The 18,915-nt window shown below is 37.3% G+C and overlaps 1 protein-coding gene across 1 annotated transcript in view; it reads left to right on the forward strand.

Annotated features, from left to right (window-relative positions):
* The window catches only part of DCX-EMAP (Doublecortin-domain-containing echinoderm-microtubule-associated protein), a 403,415-nt gene extending 384,773 nt beyond the window's left edge, over window positions 1-18,642 (forward strand). The window contains exons 18-19 of the mRNA XM_067140171.2: window positions 599-713; window positions 18,176-18,642. Coding sequence (XP_066996272.2) covers window positions 599-713; window positions 18,176-18,329 — 269 coding nt within the window. The 3' untranslated portion in view covers window positions 18,330-18,642. The remainder of the gene's footprint in view (window positions 1-598; window positions 714-18,175) is intronic.
* The last annotated feature ends 273 nt before the right edge of the window (window positions 18,643-18,915 follow it).

The raw sequence follows: 18,915 nt of genomic DNA on the forward strand, positions 1-18,915 counted from the left end.
TTATTGATTTTAATTTGCGTTGACTACTTCCATGGTTTTTGGAGGCACTGAGGTGCAGGGAATTTTGCACCACAAGAGTTCATGTACATGCCATTACATCTACCAACATGAGCTGGCATACTTGAGCACCTTCAAATGCTACCAACTTGGGCTCATGAGATCAGTGCTCTACCATCTGAGGCACTCACCTCTTTGTTTAATAAATTATTATTATTATTATTATTATTATTATTATTATTATTATTATTATTATTATTATTATTATTATTATTATTATTATTATTATTATTATTATTATTATCTATTTGGCAAATGCCATGACAATCTAATGATATACTTTATACATCTGAAGGAGGCTTTGATACATTTGCCTGTCAATGCAGGAGCAAGGAGACATTTTTGAAACAGGAAGTCAATTTCTGCAACTCAGATTTCAAGTTAAATGCTTTTGTAACTTAGGCCTACCGCTCATAAGATTAACAGCCACGTAAAACTCCAATCTTCTTGCTTCTTCCAAATATTTAAATAATAAATAATGTAGCTACCTTACCAATTTTCCAACACATGCTGTTGTCTAACTTATTCTACTTCTGAACAGGTGTCTGGAATAACCGGTACTACCCAATGACGTCTCTTATCATCACAGCCAACAGATCGGCAGCTCATGACTTGCTGGTCACTGGAGACAGCGATGGCTACCTCAGACTCTTCCGGTATGTAACATTGTCAATAGTACATATCAACACTTTAAACAATGATATTATAACAATATTCACACCAGTGGCGTATATAGAATATTTTAAATATTTCTATAAGCCATAGAAAACCGATCATCAAAATCAGAGATTTTCCCTCCTAGTCAAAACTACCGGTACTTGAAAATCAACAACAATTAGTAGTGGCCATCACACATAGCTTCACAACTGGAGTTAAGACAACATGATTGTACTTCGCAAGTGTTTGACTGGTGCAAACAGTTTTAATGACCATTTTACCATTACATTAATTCAGAACAATATAATTAGTTTGTGAATTTTTAAGATGAGAAGAGTGACATTTTAAAAATAGTGAATTCTGGTACTAGTAGGATGATGTATGAGCTGGAGATGATCTATACAGATCGAAACTAGCCCTGTAACGTATCTGAAAACACATAGGCCTATATATAATTTATCATTATACTAGCAAGATACCCGTGCTTCGCTACGGTATTAGGTATACTGAAATGTATAATTGAATGCTTAGTGTTTTAGATATATACCCCGCCGAAATTCGCGATCTGACTCGTTTTCTGCGAGAATCCTCCAAAATTCGCGATCTGACTCGTTTTCTATTAGATTACGGCAAGTTTTCTCCCATTTTTCACTCTTGCTTTCCAGCAATCGATTTCGTACTTCCCGGGCTAGGATCAGGTATTCCACCCGGTCAGTTGGGTCCCTAAATCTTTGCCATCTTTTCCTATAAGCATTTTAAATATGGATCAAATCCTTCAGGAGATCTGGTGTGGTGTCGTCTTGGGTGCCTTGGCGGTACTGAACCCGCGGCCGGACTGCATTTCTAGTCATTACCCATCCAGGACCCGTTTCCTGCGCGGTCCGCACTTTTGACGACGGTCCAGAACATTATTATTATTATTATTATTATTATTATTATTATTATTATTATTATTATTATTATTATTATTATTATTATTATTAGATGTTCTGGACCCCACAGCAAGATGCAGGACCGCTACTTGGCGGTAAATTATATCTGCTGCCACTGTCATTGTTGACAATGTGACCAGCACCATTGTCGCGCGTAGGCAAGTGTGCTGGATTTCTGGCGATACGAATGACATACTTCCGTGCATTATTGACCTTATTATAGAGGTGAACAATTTGACGGTCAATCTCATTCCTATCGTTTATTTCAAATGTGTTTACATTTTTATTTATATGCCAGGATAATCTGCTGTAATCTAAGAACGTTCTCCGAAGGAAAAGATGGCTGTTGAAAACGAACCCAGGAAAGATTAAAAATGATCGTTTTATGATCGGAATAAGTACATCGAAAATCTACAGCCTGCTTCCAGTCATTCGACAGGGTCAGGAAAGGAATGAATAAAGCCCCCATCTAGCGGCGACAATAGGAATTGTGCCGGCTGCCGAAGCCTGTCGCACTCCTCTGGGGCAATGGATAATGAATGACAAATTAAATGATATTGGGCAGTGTGGCTGGAATGAATGATGACAGGGAAAAACGGAGTATCCGGAGAAAAACCTGTCCCACCTCCGTTTTGTCCAGAACGAATGTCACATGGAGTGACCGGGATTTGAACCACGGAGCCCAGCTGTGACAGGCCGGCGCGTTGCCGTCTGAGCAACGGAGGCTCCTTATAAGTACATTATGAAGAGTAAAATCAATTGGTTAAACCTCTTTTTACACCCCACCGCCTTTAAGTTTATTTACCCCCACCCCCCGAAAAAATTAAAAGAAGGCGTGTTTCTTTATGTTTAAAGGAGATTCAAAACACCAATGTTCACGTCCATTACCTTCAGTTTTGAGATATAAGTATCCCCATAAAAATAATTCACTTTTTTCACTTCCTTTCACACTCCTCCCCCCCCCCCCCGCCAAGTGAATTTTCCGGCAAAAAATACTTGTTTCTTTAATATTAAAGGATCTTCTAAATACCAATTATCATGACTCTAACTTCTTCAGTTTTTGATTTATGTGTCCTCATGAAAGTAATTCAACTCCTTTACACTCCCCCCCCCCCCAAAACGCGTTTTTCTTTGTTTTTAAAAGAGATCCAAATACCAGTTTTCACGTCTGTAACAACTTTAGTTTTTATTAGATGTATGTATTCTCATACAATTAAGTCAATCAATTTTTCAATTCTTTCACACACACACACACACACACACACACACACACACACACACACACCTCTCATTGGATTTTCCGAGAATACGTGTTTCTTTACTTTTAAAGCAGATATGAAATATCAAATTTCACGTCTGTAACATCTTCATTTTTGAGATATCAGTAGCCTAATTAAAAGAATTCAACACCATTTTCAGTTACTTTTACCCCCCCCCCCACTCCACGGTTCCGAAAACTAAAAATACACGTTTCTTTATTTTTAATAGAGATAAAAATACCATTTTTCACTTCTGTAACATGTTAAGTTTTTTTAGATATACCGTAAAAATTCTCATTTTAAAATTTCACCCCCTTTTAGTTCCCCTTATGTGGAATTTCCAAAAACAAATCACCTATGTTTCTTTACATTTACAGGAGATTCCAAACACCCACTTTTACGTCTGTATCATTTTACGTTTCTAAGATATTCTGTTAACATAGTCCTTCAAAAAATTCACCCCAATTTGTCACTCCTGTTTAACCGCCATTAAATGGATTTTCCAAAAACAAAAAACAAATTGTGTTTCTTTCTTTTTAAATGTGATTCCATATACAAATTTTCATTTCTGTAATATCTTCAGTTTCTGAGATATATGTAGCCTCATTAAAGACATTCGACCCTTTTTTCATCCTTTTGCACCCTTCCTATTGGAATTTTCTGAAAACAAAAAAATACGTGTTAATTTATTTTTAAAGGAGATTCTAAAAACCAATTTTTACATCTATAAACTTTAAAAGTTTTGAGATATAGATACACTCATTTTAAAAAATTACCCCCTTATCACCCCTCATTAATTGGATTTTCCCAAAACAAAAAAATATGTGTTCCTTTATTTTTAAAGGAGATCCCAACAACCAACTTTCAGGTCTGTAATATCTTCAGTTTCTGAGATATAAGTATCCTTGTTAAAAGCATTCAACCCATTTTTCACCCCTTTTCACCCCTCCTATTGGGAATTTCCGAAAACAAATAGTACGTGTTTCTTTACTTTTAATGAAGATTCTAAATACCAATTTTTACATCTGTAAACTTTAAAAGTTCTGAGATATTGATGCCACTCATTTTAAAAATTCACCCCCTTTTCACCCTCCCATTAATTGGATTTTCCAAAAACAGAAAAATACTTGTTTCTTTATTTTTAAAAGAGATCAAAAGTACCAATTTTCAGGTCTGTAATATCTTCAGTTTCTGAGATATAAATACCGGTATCCTGATTAAAGGTATTCAACCCATTTTTCACCCTTTTTTACCCCTCCTATTGAGATTTTCTGAAAACAAAAAAATACGTGTTTCCTTATTTTTAAAGAAGATTCTAAATACCAATTTTTACATCTGTAAACTTTTAAAGTTTTGAGATATAGATACTCTCAATTTAAAATTCCCCCCCCCCTTTTCACCCCCTTAGCGACGGAATATCCAAAAATCCTCTCTTAGCGAGCAACTAGATCTTAATATGAATATATCCCCAAAATTTCATTTCTTTATGTCCAGTAGTTTTGGCTCGGCGATGATGAATCAGTCAGTCAGTCAGGACAAGTTATTTTACATATATAGATGTAGTATTGATTAGGTGGAAACATCCAACCTTTATAATTGAGAACGTTCAATTGTTTGTGTGACTTTAAGCCACTAGCAAAAACAAAATACTTAGCAGCTATTGTAAGCAGAATTACTGGTATATATTTATTGTTTAATATCTCTAAAACAGATTCTTGTTCGTTGAATACTTACAATAATTATTGCTTATATTTTCAACACTCTGAGAGATTTGTTTTTGGAATTATTATTATTATTATTATTATTATTATTATTATTATTATTATTATTATTATTATTATTATTATTATTATTTTGTTGTTGTTGTTGTTGTTTTCCAGTGGTATGTGTTACTTTGAAATTGAGAAATTAATGAGGAGATTCAACTAATAATATATCAATGCAGCTGATGTCAATAATAAATGTCAACATAGACTTATATCCTGGAAAAACATCAGTCAGTCAATTAATAAAATTTAACATATTGCACCCTTATTGTCATCATTATCAGCTGAACGAGCTCTCACCAGCGTTGTCTCTCCATGCAGGTCTCTCTCTCCATCATCACTCTCTAATCACCTCCTCTACTCTCTATGTCTATCTTCACTTGGTCCTGCCATTATTTCTTTGGTCGTCCAAACAGATCTCCTTCTGCTGACTGTTCCATGTATTCATGTGGTGTTCAAGTACCTGGCATTCTCTTTACATGCCTGAACCATTTAAGTCTTGCAGACCTTAGTCTTTCTTCTTTCTTTCTTTCTTTCTTTCTTTCTTTCTTTCTTTCTTTCTTTTTTCTTTCTTTCTTTCTTTCTTTCTTTCTTTCTTCCAGTGGTTGCTCCACTCCCAAAGACGATCTGACATACACTTTTCTGACATAATTGTGCCGTGTCATAAGCCTTTTCCTAAGAAATGTATTTTCACAGGCCTGCAGTTTACTAAGGTCTCCAGTCTGTAACATGCAGATTTCTAGGTCATAGGTGAGTATGGGAATAAGATATGATTTATATAAGGACATCTTGGTGTGCAGGGTTACCTTCTTGTCCCAGATCAAGTGATGTATGAGGTTATGGAATTTAGACCCATTGGCTACTCTGTTAAGTAATTCTTGCCCTGCTCTACCAAGGTACTTGAATTCTTATACTGTAGTAACATATTGTCCATCAAGTTGTATTTAGCAACCAGTATTATCTCTACTCATTTTCATGGCAACAGGTTTTGTTTTGCTCATTTTCTTCTTAAAATCATTGAACTTAGCTACCTGGTCTTGTACCTCCCTTTCTGTCTCCACCCAAATAGCAATAACATCAGCAAATACCAAGGCAACTTTCCAGTTATCTCCTTTCAAATCCTTCATTAGGGCATCCATGGTTGCCACAAACAGCAGAGGTGAAAGAGTATTGCCCTGTTGTGCTCTCCGAGTTGTCTCAAACCATCCTAAATGGCCATCACCAATCCTGATGCAACTGTATCACTTATTGTATTACAATTTTATCTTGCCAATAAGGTATTCTGGTAGAGCTAGTTTTTCTAGGCTTTTCCAGGTGACATCTCTTGGAACACTGTCATAAGCCTTTTCAAAATCTAAAAAGACTGCAAAAAGTTATTTTCCTTTCTCCCAGTATTTCTCCATGAGCATCTGCAAGGTAAAGATCTACAGTGCTGCTGTGAGGTCTAAACCCATAGGTTCTAATATGGTTCAGAGTCTAGCTTCAATATTCATTTCCACAATCTTTAAACCATTGGACAGAAGTGAGTAATACCTCTGTATTTCTCACAATTTTGATGAATTACATTCTTAAATATCAGAATAATTACTCCCTTGGACAAATTTTAAGGCACCTGATTCTCACGAGACACTACACTTAAAATTTGGTACATCCATTGGATGCCAGATGGTCCTGCTGCTTTGATCATATCACTTTATCCATCCCAGCTCATTCACCACTCTTCATCTGATGTACTGGTGTTGCTACCTCATTCCAGGTAATCAGTATATCATCTCCAGTTATTCCTAATCATTTACCAGATTCTGAGTTTGCAGATCCATTTGAAAATATACTTTCATGACATTCCTGATGTCTTGCACCTCCCTGGCTATCTGTGCACCAGCAGTCACTGTAGCTCCAATACCTTCCTTGTCATGTTTTCTATATTTCACAATGCCATATAAAATCTCACATTACCTTTAGAGTCTTCCTCCAGTTTCTGCATAAATTCACCCCAGCACCTGTGCTTTTCCTCACTGACAGTTCTTTTGACCTCTAATTTTCTGTCTGTCTCTGTACTCATGTTCAAGTTTCTTCATTGTGTCCTCAGTTATTGAGTCACTTCTAAGTTTTACTATATCCCTACCTCTCCTGGCTGCATTTTTCTTCTGTATTGCCTACTTTATTCAGTTGTTCCACCATGAAGTTCCCTTTACATTAACTCTAGTGTGTGTTTTACCACACAGCTCCACAGCACTGCTTATTTACTAGAGCATTCTTCAGATTGTTCCATTCTATGCATTATGCTACCATGCCCTAAATATGCCTGGCTAGGTCCTCAGGGGTGGACTGTCCGTGAGGAAAAATATCTAAACTGTAAATGATAATGGGCAGGGAAAAGGTGCATAGCTACTTGAATGAGAACTAAAATTGCAGTGGGTATAATTTAATTTATTATCTGCGGCAGAGAGAAATGCAATAAACACTCAGAATAACTGACTCTTACAACACAAGTAAAATATTAGGGTCTCGTACCTCTTGAATGATGAATTTACTGTTCATTTCAAAATCAGATGTGTTACTTGGAATGGGGTTACAAATAAATTCTTGTCATAATAATTTGGCTTTCCTGCCCATAATTTAATACTGTCCCTAAATATCGGGACTGACAAATGTACATAAAACACAAACATAAACTGAAGTGAGATCCTAACATAAAACATATTCCCCCAGAATAACACTGCTTCTCATGCTAGTCTAGTGTCAACAAAACGTGATAGTGGACACAGGATTGAGCCTGCTCAGAAGGACTGAAGGACTGGGAACTCCTACAGACAATAAAAATAACAAGTCACTTTGAATGAGTGTTTTTTCCGTGTTAGACCCTCTACCATAGAAGTTCCATCCTGTGATAAATAAGAGTCTATCACAGATGAAACAATAGCAGTTACCATAATTAACTCACGTATCGATCCAACCAACAGAACAATAACAATTCCTTTTAACATGATAATAAGAATGTAACAAGTTGACTTCTCTTTTACATAAGTAACAACACAGTGTGTATTTAATATTAAGACTCACAACAAGTGGATTTTAAAATTAATGAACTACAATTTGTAATAGCAATAATTTTTAATAATGCAGTGTGTATTTAGTATGAATACTCACAAGTGGACATTTTAAAATCATTGCAATATATTTTAATGAACACTTATTTCTCACAACACACAATCTTTATTTATGTATCATATTTTTCTAGTAATGTTTTAGAATGTTTTTTGTTACTTTATTTGTTTATTTGTTTACTTTTTATTTATTTGTTTATTTGATGGTCCAACAGAAACTGAAACATGTTCTGGTGTTATAGAAAATGTCTTTTCATTATTTATTAGTAGTGTTAAGTCTTTCTTAAGAGTGTGTTGAAAGGTGGAAAAATACAGTTTTCTCATAGGAGTCTGTTTTTAATGAACATTTTTTTAACAACTGGCTTTACGTTGCACCAACACAGATGGGTCTTATGGTGACAATGGGATAGGAGGCTAGGAGTGAGAAGGAAGCGTATGTGGCCTTAATTAAGGCACAGGCCTGGCATTTGCCTTGTATGAAAATGGGGAAACCACAAAAATTATCCTTAGAGCTGCCAACAGAGGAGTTCAAACCCAGTATGTCCCAAACATAAGCTCACAGCTGTGCACCTCTTACTGCACAGCCAACTCGCTCGGTAAAATACATTTTCAAAATCATACCAGAATTAAGGCCATTAGCAAGAAAAAAAGAACAAATATGGGCCAGAATGACCAGTCAATCCTTCTAGTGTCAAAAACTCCTCCATCCCTGCCTTATCCACCATAATATAGTACTGCCTAATAGTACTACATTTAGATCCCTTTCTAGCTCATTTATTTTTAACAGTGACAAAAATAGCTTTTTGAACACTTATACCATCCATCACTTCAGTTTCTCTATAAAGCTTGTCTGGTTTTATCTGCACTACGGTATGTCTAAAATATTCTTCCCTCTAGTTAGTTCCATCAATTTCTGATCCAGCTGTCCTTCTCAGATCAATTTATTTACCATTTGTTGGCCATGTTTCTTTTACAATTAATTAATTACTTTGTTAATGGAGTGAATGCACTTTATGAAGACTGCTGTAAGTACCTAGGTGTTAATACAATGGAAGATCTTCAGTGGGATAATCACAGTAACAAGGTTGTAAGTATGGGTTATAGATCTCTTCATGCGGTTATGAGGATATTTATGGGTTGTAGTAAGGATGTAAAGTAGAAGACTTGTAAGAACCCAATTAAAGTATGGTTACAGTGTATAGGAACCTCACCAGGCTCAAATTCATTCAAGAACTGGAAAAGATCCAAAGGAAAGCAGTGTGATATGTTCTGGGTGATTTCTGACAAAAGAGTATTGATACAAAAATGTTACAATCTTTGGTCTGGGAACTCTTGGGAGTAAAGAGAATAGCTGCTTGACTAAGCAGTATGTTTTGGACTATCAGTGGGGAGATGGCATGGAATGACATTAGTAGACGAATATGTTTGAGTGGTGTCTTTGAAAGTAGGAAAGATCAGAATTTAAAGACAAAGTTGCAATTCAAGTTCGTTTATAGGAAGAGGAATTAGGGATTGGCATAGTTTACCAAGGGCAATGTACGATAAATTTCCAACTTCTTTGAAGTCATTTCAGGAAAGACTAGGTAAACAACTGATAGAAAATCTGCCATCTGGGTGACAGCCCTAAATGCAGATCAGTGGTAAATGATGTCATGCACATTACCTTTCCAGTTACCATTTGATAAAGTGGGCTCATTCACAACAATCAAGTTCCTTTCTTTGTCATTCCCCACATAGCTGATTATATTATCAAATAATTCTGCATCAGTGTCACCCTTTCCAGGTCTGTACACCCCAAAAAATCAGGTTGCCTATTATCTTTGGAGATGAGACTTACACATAGAATTTCAAGTTTCTCATAGCTTATGAATTCTTCTTTAACCAGTGTGAATATTCCCCTCCTATCAAATCCATCCTATCTCTATGATGAACACTCCATTTCTGAGAGAAAATTTCCACACTATCACTTCTTAGCCACAATTCAACTCCAATCACCATATCTGGTAAATATAGAGTATATTGATTAAGTTAATTCAATTCCTTCCTGTACAATACTCCTACAGCTTAACACTAAGAACTTTATCATCCTTATTTGACTTCAAGCCCCCTGTACTTTCATTATCATCCCCTAGTCCACCCTGTTTCCCTGAATGTACCTCCCTTATAACCTTTCTAAACATACCTCCTAACTTATACATACCACTGCAGTGCAAATGAAGGCCATCTGAGTACAGATCCCTAGCTCGTACCCACACATTAGGATCTACAAATCTCACACCCATTTTCCCGCATACCTACTCAAAAGTTTCATTTAAATTCCCAATCACCCTCCAGTCAGTATCCCTCCTAAAGTGTATTTCACTGACAATAATCTCTGCTCCCTTAAATTGCTTCTGTGATGTTATAACCAGCATCACCAACTAAGGCAGAACAAATTCACCTTACATTGTTGGTACCAATGCAGAAAACTTCCACCTTATCTATACCATCGTCCATCCCTTCTACTTTCCTCAGTATCTGCCTTAACCTAATTCCTTGATAACACACTATCCTGGTTCCCTTTCCTCCACACACTCTCCCCACGCATCTAACAATTGAGTCCCACATGACCAGGGACTCAACCTTTCCCAACTCATTAGAGGTTGAAAACAGTAAAAAAAAATGTAAAAAGACTCTGGGATAGGTTGAAAGCAATTATTGAGGAATGTGAAAACAGGTTTGTACCTTTAAAAAAAAGAATGGAATGGTATAGATCCACTACATTATAACAGAGAAATAAAGAGACTAAGAAGGAGGTGCCAGTTGGAAAGAAATAAGTTAGAAATGGCTGTGGAAGTAAGGAAAAATTGAAGGAACTTACTAGGAAATTGAATCTAGCAAAGAAGTCAGCTAAGAATAAAATGATGGCAAGCATAATTGGTGGTCATACAAATTTTAGTGGAAAATTGATGGGTATGTATAGGTACTTTAAGGCAGAAACAGGTTCCAAAGAGGACATTCCAGGAATCATTAATGAACAAGGGGAGTGTGTATACAAGGATCTTCAAAAGGCAGAAGTATTCAATCAGCAGTATGTAAAGATTGTTGGTTGCAAGGATAATGTCCAGGTAAAGGAGATGACTAATACACTAGTGTCCATAAGTTAAGCAAAAGTTACGAGTAAGCAGGGCAACAGGAAATAGACCGCAAATCGAACGACATATGCACCTACCAAACTTACGTGTTCGCTCTGTATAGGAAAAAAGTGTTCCGTGCTTTGACCAGCAGCGTAACCGCAAGGTAAACACAGCCAGTGCCTGCGCCCCATATTCCTCAGTTGTGTTTGCCCTGTTATAGTGTGTGTGGAGTGTAGCCTCGTGGTGACCGTGAAAACATAATGGCACAACGATGCCATTTGGACCCCGATTTGCAGGGTAGAATACTCGGCCGCCTTGAAGCAGGTCAGACTCAGACCGAAGTTGCCATATCTTTGAATGTGAGACAAAGTGTCATTTCCAGGCTTTGAAGACAATTTTGAGACACAGGAGATGTTATTCGTAGGCCAGTACCAGGTTGACCAAGGGTAACCACCCCACAGCAGGACTGATATCTGGCCTTAACCGCCCAACAAAATCAGAATGCACCTGCAAGACAATTGTCGGCGGAGCTTGCAACTGCCTCAGGGGTTCCCGTTTCCCGGCAAACTGTCTACCAGAGGCTCAGAACAGCAGGGCTGTTTGCCCAACATCCAGTGGTGTGCGTCCAGCTCACTCCAGCACAGAGATGGGCCCGTTTACTGTAGAGCCGTCAATATCGAAATTGGACTATGAATGAATGGAGGCATGTGCTCTTCACAGATGAATCCCGCTTCGGTTTTCAGAACTGGGTAGCCGATACAACCACAGGATCATCGTGGAATGGGACCAGTATGGTGGGGGTGGCGTCATGGAATGGGATAGCATCATATTGAATAGCCGTACGGACCTGCACATTTTCATGAGTGGTCCAAGGAACACTGTTAATGCTCAGAGATACAGGGATGAGGTACTGAGACCACATGTTCGACTCTTCAGAGGTGCGCTTGGTCCAGACTTCCTCTTAATGGATGATAATGCCAGACCACACCACACTGCTCTGGTGGATGAATTTCTACCTGGGGAAGACATTCATCGCATGGACTGGCCAGCGAGGTCTGCGGAGCTGAATCCTATAGAACATGCCTGGGATGCATTGGGGAGGTGAATTGCATCCCATAAGCCTCCACCAAAGGCCCTCCACCAAGACCTTCACATTGCCCTTTTGGAGGAATGGGATTGACTGCCACAAGAGCTCTTGGACCATCTGATAGAGAGCATGCCACATCACTGTGAAGCATCTGTGGCCAATAGGGGAAACCATACACCCTGTTAACAGCATGTTTTGTTGTGGAAGGCATTGCCAAGTTTTGTTAGTTGTTGTCAAAGGGATACCTTGGCAATCAGAACCTTTCTGACACTGTTTTTTTGGACAAATTGTGTGACATATGTTGTGTGAGTCAGCTTCCGTTCATTCAGCAATCCATCTGACATTCCTATCAGGCTGTACGGCCTTGTTTAGTGATTATGCTTAACTTTTTGACACTAGTGTACTAAAGAAGTATTAAAATTTACCTATGATAACAATGACATTTACAGTAATATATAAAAGCTGAATATTAGAAAAACCGCTGGAATTGATAAGGTTTTGGGAATATACTAAAGACAATGAGTTGGGATATAGTACCATATCTGAAGTACTTGTTTGATTATTGTTTGCATGAAGAAGCTATACGAAATAAATGGAGAGTTGCTATAATAACCCCTGTGTATAAAAGAAAGGGTAATAGACTTAAAGCTGAAAATGACAGGCCAATCAGTTTGACATGCATGCATGTAAGCTTTGGGAAAGCATTCTTTCTGATCATATTAGACATGTTTGTGAAATTAATAACTGGTTCTACAGAAGGCAGTTCAGGTTTAGGAATTCCACTGAATCTCAACTTGTAGGATTCCAGCAAGATATAGCAGATATCCTGGATTCAGGAGGTCAAATGGACTGTATCGTAGTTGACCTACCTAAGGCATTTGATAGGGTAGATCATGGGAGACTACTGACATAAATGAATGCTATTGGGCTAGACAAAAGAGTGACTGGATATGTGGCTATATTTCCAGAAAATAGAACTCAGAGAATTAGAGTAGGTGAATCTTTATCAGACCCCATAATAATTAAGAGGGTAATTCCTCAAGGCAGTATTATTGGACCTTTAGGTTTTCTTATATATATAAATTATATGAGTAAAGAAGTGGAATCAGAGATACGGCATTTTGCAGATGATGTTATTCTGTATAAAGTAATAAATGAGTTACGAGATTGTGAGCAACTGCAAAATGACCTTGATAATGTTTTGAGATGGACAGTAGGCAATAGTATGATGATAAATGGGGTTAAAACTCAAGTTGTGAGTTTTACAAATAGGAAAAGTCCTCTCAGTTTTAATTACTCCATTAATGGGGTGCAAGTTCCTTTTGGGGATCATTGTAAGTACATAGGTGTTAATATAAGTAAAGATCGTCATTGGGGTAATCACATAAATATGATTGTAAATAAAGGGTACAGATCTCTGCACATGGTTATGAGTGTATTTACGGGTTGTAGTGAGGATGTAAAGGAGAGGGCATACAAGTCTCTGGTATTTTACCAGTGAATGGGACCCTCAAGAGGATTACTTAATTCAAGAACTGGAAAAAATTCAAAGAAAAGCAGCTCGATTTTTTCTGAGTGATTTCCGACAAAAAAAAGTAACATTACAAAAATGTTGCGAAGTTTGTCCTGGGAAAACTTGGGAGAATGGAGGCGAGCTGCTCGACTAAGTGGTAGGTAATACCAATATAAATGGTCCGTTATTTGACATTATAAATTTTCCAGCTAACTCATTACTGGTTTCCAGCGTTTTGCCCTAGTGTGCAAAGTTGGGCTCATCAGTTATTAAATAACACACCCACCAAAACGCATGGCTTGAATGACATACTGTCGTATGGCCTAGCCGTGCGTCTTGGTTGGTGTGCTATTTACCAACTGATGAGCCCAATTTAGCACACTGGGGCAAAACGCTGGCTACCAGGAATGAGTTAGCTGGAAAATTTATAATGTCCAATAATGGACCATTTATATTGGTATTATAAATTTACACACTTGGGAAAAATATTTCAGGTTCCCTACGGGAATCAACATCTATATCATCATAAGTGGTATGTTCCTAGCTGATAGAGGAGAGATGGCATGGAATGACATCAGTAGGCATATAAATTTGAGTGGTGTCTTTAAAAGTAGGATAGATCACAATATATAGATCAAACTTTAATTCAAGAGGATGAATTGGGGCAAATATTTGTTTATAGGAAAGGGATCTGGGGATTGGAATAACTTAGGAAGGGAGATGTTCAATAAATTTCCACTTTCTTTGCAATCATTTGAATACAGTAGTTCTTGCAAATTTCAAACTTGCAATTTTCATTTCTGTTTGTGCTTAGTAGTGACATACGGTACCGGTATTGTAATTAGGATATGTCTAAACATAGTTTAAAATTATTGTAGTTTACTGTACAGTAGTATATGAGTAATATCTTATTAGAATTTAGCATGCTTATTTTATTATTGTAAAATATTTGTGTAGTACCGGTATAGTAGAGATATCCGTAAAAACTCTCTTACTAAAATTCTGTTGTTGTAATTTGGATAGGCTTAATTGCAGTTTAGAATTGTGTAATTATTGTGTATTCCTTTTGGTATTCAGTAATTAACAGCAGTTTTTATCCTGTTAGGGTGTTGTAGGATAAAAGTAGAGTTCGACTAAGTAGTATTGTAGTGTAGTCGTATATTAATTACCTTATTGCCGTGTGATATTTGAGTACAATCCCACACAATATACCCCTCTGTTCATTTTCTTCTGCACACAAGTTATCTAATTATTCCTTTTCTTTTCATTTTTTTTGTAAAGAATGGCTAAGGAGTGCAAGTGTAGGAACTGTGGGTGTGGCGAGGCATTGAGGGGTATGAGGGAGGAGTTGGAGAGTTTGAGGGAGATAATTAGGATTCTCACAGAAGACAGGAAGGAAGATAGGCCTCCCTCAAACAATGTACAGGTTACAGTAGGTGTACAAGAGGGAGAGGGAGGAAAGGGAGAGTTGTAGAAGACAGGTGGTCTAATGTTCTAAGGAGAAGGAGATTTCAGGCTAAGGGCTCTTTTCAGGATAAGAATTCAGGACAGGTTTCTGTGCAAAATTGGTATGAATCACTCCAGGTAGAACAACAGAGAAAAGATGAGAAACAGGGAACTGTTGCTGAGATGTGTGGAAGTAGGAGGAGTGGAAAAAGTAGGAAAGGGAAATGTACAATAGAGGATAGGAAAAGACAGGTGGAACAGGGTCATGGGAAGGAGAAAAGGGAGGAGGAAGTAGCTTCTGCAGCTATGAGGAAAGATAGGGCTGATGGGGAGGGGAGGGAATAAATGAGGTGGGTAGGGTTGAGGCTCTGGTCATGGGGGATTCCACCGTTAGACATGTGGGGGAAAGTGTGTGGAGGAAAGGGACACAGGGTAGAGTTTTATCCAGGAATTAGGTTGAGGCAGATGTTGAGGAAAGTAGAAGAGAGGGAGGAAGGGAAGGAGAAGGTGGTAGTGTTTCACATTGGTAACAACAACGTAAGGCAAGCCGATATAAGTACCAGCATATTTGGGGATTGGTGGGATCTGGTAAATGCAGCACAGGTGATGTTTAAGGAAGCAGAGATTGTTATCAGTGGAATACTGTGTATAAGGAATACTGACAGGAGGGTGATTGGGGATTTAAATGAGACTATGGAGTGAGTATGTGGGAAACTGGGAGTGAAATTTCTAGGTCCTAATGGGTGGGTTGGAGATAGGGATCTGAGCTCATGTGGCCTTCACTTAAACTGCAGAGGTACATATAAGTTAGGAAATTTGTTTGGAAGGTTAATAGGGAGGTACATTCTGGGAAACAGGGTTGTCTAGGGAGCGGTGATAAGGGTACAGAGATCTGAAAGTAGGCAAATTGATATCTTTGGAGTGTACAGACTGGGAAAGGGTAGCGCTGACATGGATTCAGAATTATTTGATGAGATAATCATATATGTGGGAAACGACATGGAGAGAAATGTGATTGTAGTGGGAGATCTGAATTTACCAAATGTCAATTGGGAAGGAAATGCGAACGACAGGAAGCATGACCAACAAATGGCAAATAAGCTAATATGGGAAGGACAGCTGATTCAGAAAGTGATGGAACCAACCAGAAGGAAAAATATACTGTATGTGGTGCTGGTTAAACCAGATGAGCTCTATAAAGAAACCGAAGTAATAGATGGCATTATTGATCATGAAGCTGTTGTTGTCATAGTTAAAAATAAATGTGATAGAAAGGAAGGTCTTAAAAAAGTAGGACTATTAGGCAGTACTATATGGTTGATAAAGCAGGCATGAGGCAGTTTCTAAAAAGTAACTATGATTGGTGGAAATCTGTAAATAAAAATGTAAACAGATTCTGGGGTGGGTTTAAAGCAATTGTTGAGATATGTGAAAACAGGTTTGTACCCTTAAAGATGGTAACGAAGGGTAAAGACCCACCTTATTATAATAGAGAAATAAAGAGCCTAAGAAGGAGGTGCAGATTGGAAAGAAATAGAGTTAGAAATGGCTGTGGAAGTAGGGAGAAATTGAAGGAACTTACAAGGAAATTGAATCTAGCAAAGAAGGCAGCTAAGGATAACATGACGGCAAGCATAATTGGCAGTCATACAATTATTAGTGAAAAATCGAAGGGTATGTATAGGTATTTTAAGGCAGAAACAGGTTCCAAGAAGGACATTCCAGGAATAATTAATGAACAAGGGGAGTGTGTATGTGAGGATCTTCAAAGGGCAGAAGTATTCAGTCAGCAGTATGTAAAGGTTGTTGGTCACAAGGATAATGTCAGATAGAGGAGGAGACTAATGCTAAAGAAGTATTAAATTTATATATGATAACAATGACATTTACAATAACATACAAAAGTTGAAAATTAGAAAAGTGACATAAAGCCGAAAATTTCAGGCCAGTAAGTTTGACATGCATTGCATGTAAGCTTTGGGAAGGCATTCTTTCTGATTATATTAGACATGTTTGCAAAATTAATAACTGGTTCGATAGAAGGCAGTTCGGTTTTAGGAAAGGTTATTCCACTGAAGCTCAACTTGTACCTCGTAGGATTCCAGCAAGATATACCAAATATCTTGGATTCAGGAGGTCAAATGGACTGTATCATGATTGACCTGTCTAAAGCATTTGATAGGGTGGATCATGAGAGACTGCTGGCAAAAATGAGTGCAAGTGGACTAGACAAAAGAGTAACTGAATGGTTTGCTATATTTCTAGAAAATAGATTGCAGAAAATAGAGTAGGCGAAGCTTTATCTGACCCTGTAATAATTAAGAGGGGAAATCCTCAAGGCAGTATTATTGGATCTTTATGTTTTCTTATATATATAAATGATGTGCGTAAACAAGTGGAATCAGAGGTAAGGCATTTTGCGGATGATGATATTCTCTATAGAGTAACTGGCATCCTTTAAAAGTAGGAAAGATCACAATATGAAGAAAAAGTTGGTATTCAAGAGGACAGATTGGGACAAATATTCATGTATAGGAAGGGGAGTTAAGGATTGGAATAACTTACCAAGAGAGATGTTCAATAAATTTCCAATTTCTTTGAAATCATTTAAGAAAAGGCCAGGAAAACAACAGATATGGAATCTGCCACCTGGGCAACTGCCCTAAATGCAGATCAGTATTGATTGATTGAAAAGGCTAGGAAAACAACAGATAGGGAATCTGCCACCTGGGCGATTGCCTTAAATGCAGATCAGTAGTGACTGATTGAGTCCCTCCCCTCCTGGTCTCCCTTACCTTCCCTGATTGCTGCAATACTTAATTCTTCCTCCTTTTGCTCCAACTTGTGATCCTTTTCAACCTCCCTCTTCCTATCCACTGCTGCACATTTCCCTGTCCTAACTTTGGTCTTACCTTCCCCCTCAACTGTAACACTTCCCTATTTCTAATCTTCCTAGTGCTGTTCTACCTGCAGGGACTAAGCATGAAAACTATGAATTTCACTGTTAATAATAATAATAATAATAATAATAATAATAATAATAATAATAATAATAATAATAATAATAATAATAATAATAATAATAATATTTGATTAATAACCAGGTTTGCTTAATGTGCTTATGTTTATAAATACCCTTATGCTTCTCCATTATTGCTCTTCTATGTGGGGTTTATGATCTTTGTACCTACAAAGTTAGTAGGTTAACTTATGCATTTTCTTCACATTTCTACAGGTACCCATGCCTCAGTCCAAAAGCAGAGTACAATGAAGAAAAGGTTTACAGTCTACAAATTGCTGTTGCAAGATTCCTCTTCAATGATAAGAATGTGGTAACAGTTGGTGGTACTGATGCTTCTCTCATGTTGTGGGATGTTGTAGATGATTAGCAGATCCTTTACTGGTAAAGGAATGTACAACTGAAGACAATGGTATCTGGATGACAATTTAGACCAAAGTATAAAAATTCATGCATGATTTTGGCTGATGCATCAACATGATTTGTATGAGAATTTAAGAGTATTATTACTGTGACAGAAACATTTGGTTTCCTCAACTGTGAAATTTTAACAGGTAATGGAAAGACTTCATCTGCAATTCTTATGCATAAATATGTGAATGAAATACTGCTGCCTTTGAGAACAGAGGAGAGGACCACATTTTTAGTCAATAGTTCTATGAAGTTTAATTGCTGGCATAGAAAGCTGATCTTCCTTCTGATGTATGAAAATCCAAATAGTAGTCATAACAATATTTCTAACATTGAAATTTAATTTCTTAATTCATCATATTTTATGTATTATTTCAATGAAGATATCTTGTATAAAATATATCTCTTTGCTTATTTAAAACTAGAAAAAAGGAAATAGTTATATACAACTTAGAAAGATGTAATGCGAAAGCACTACTGAATTTCAAGAGACTAGCTACAATGAGAGAAGGCCATGGCCTTATATTTTGATATGGCTGTGAAGT

The sequence above is a fragment of the Anabrus simplex genome, chromosome 2, assembly GCF_040414725.1.
Source record: "Anabrus simplex isolate iqAnaSimp1 chromosome 2, ASM4041472v1, whole genome shotgun sequence".
Classification (NCBI taxonomy): Eukaryota; Metazoa; Arthropoda; class Insecta; order Orthoptera; family Tettigoniidae; genus Anabrus; species Anabrus simplex.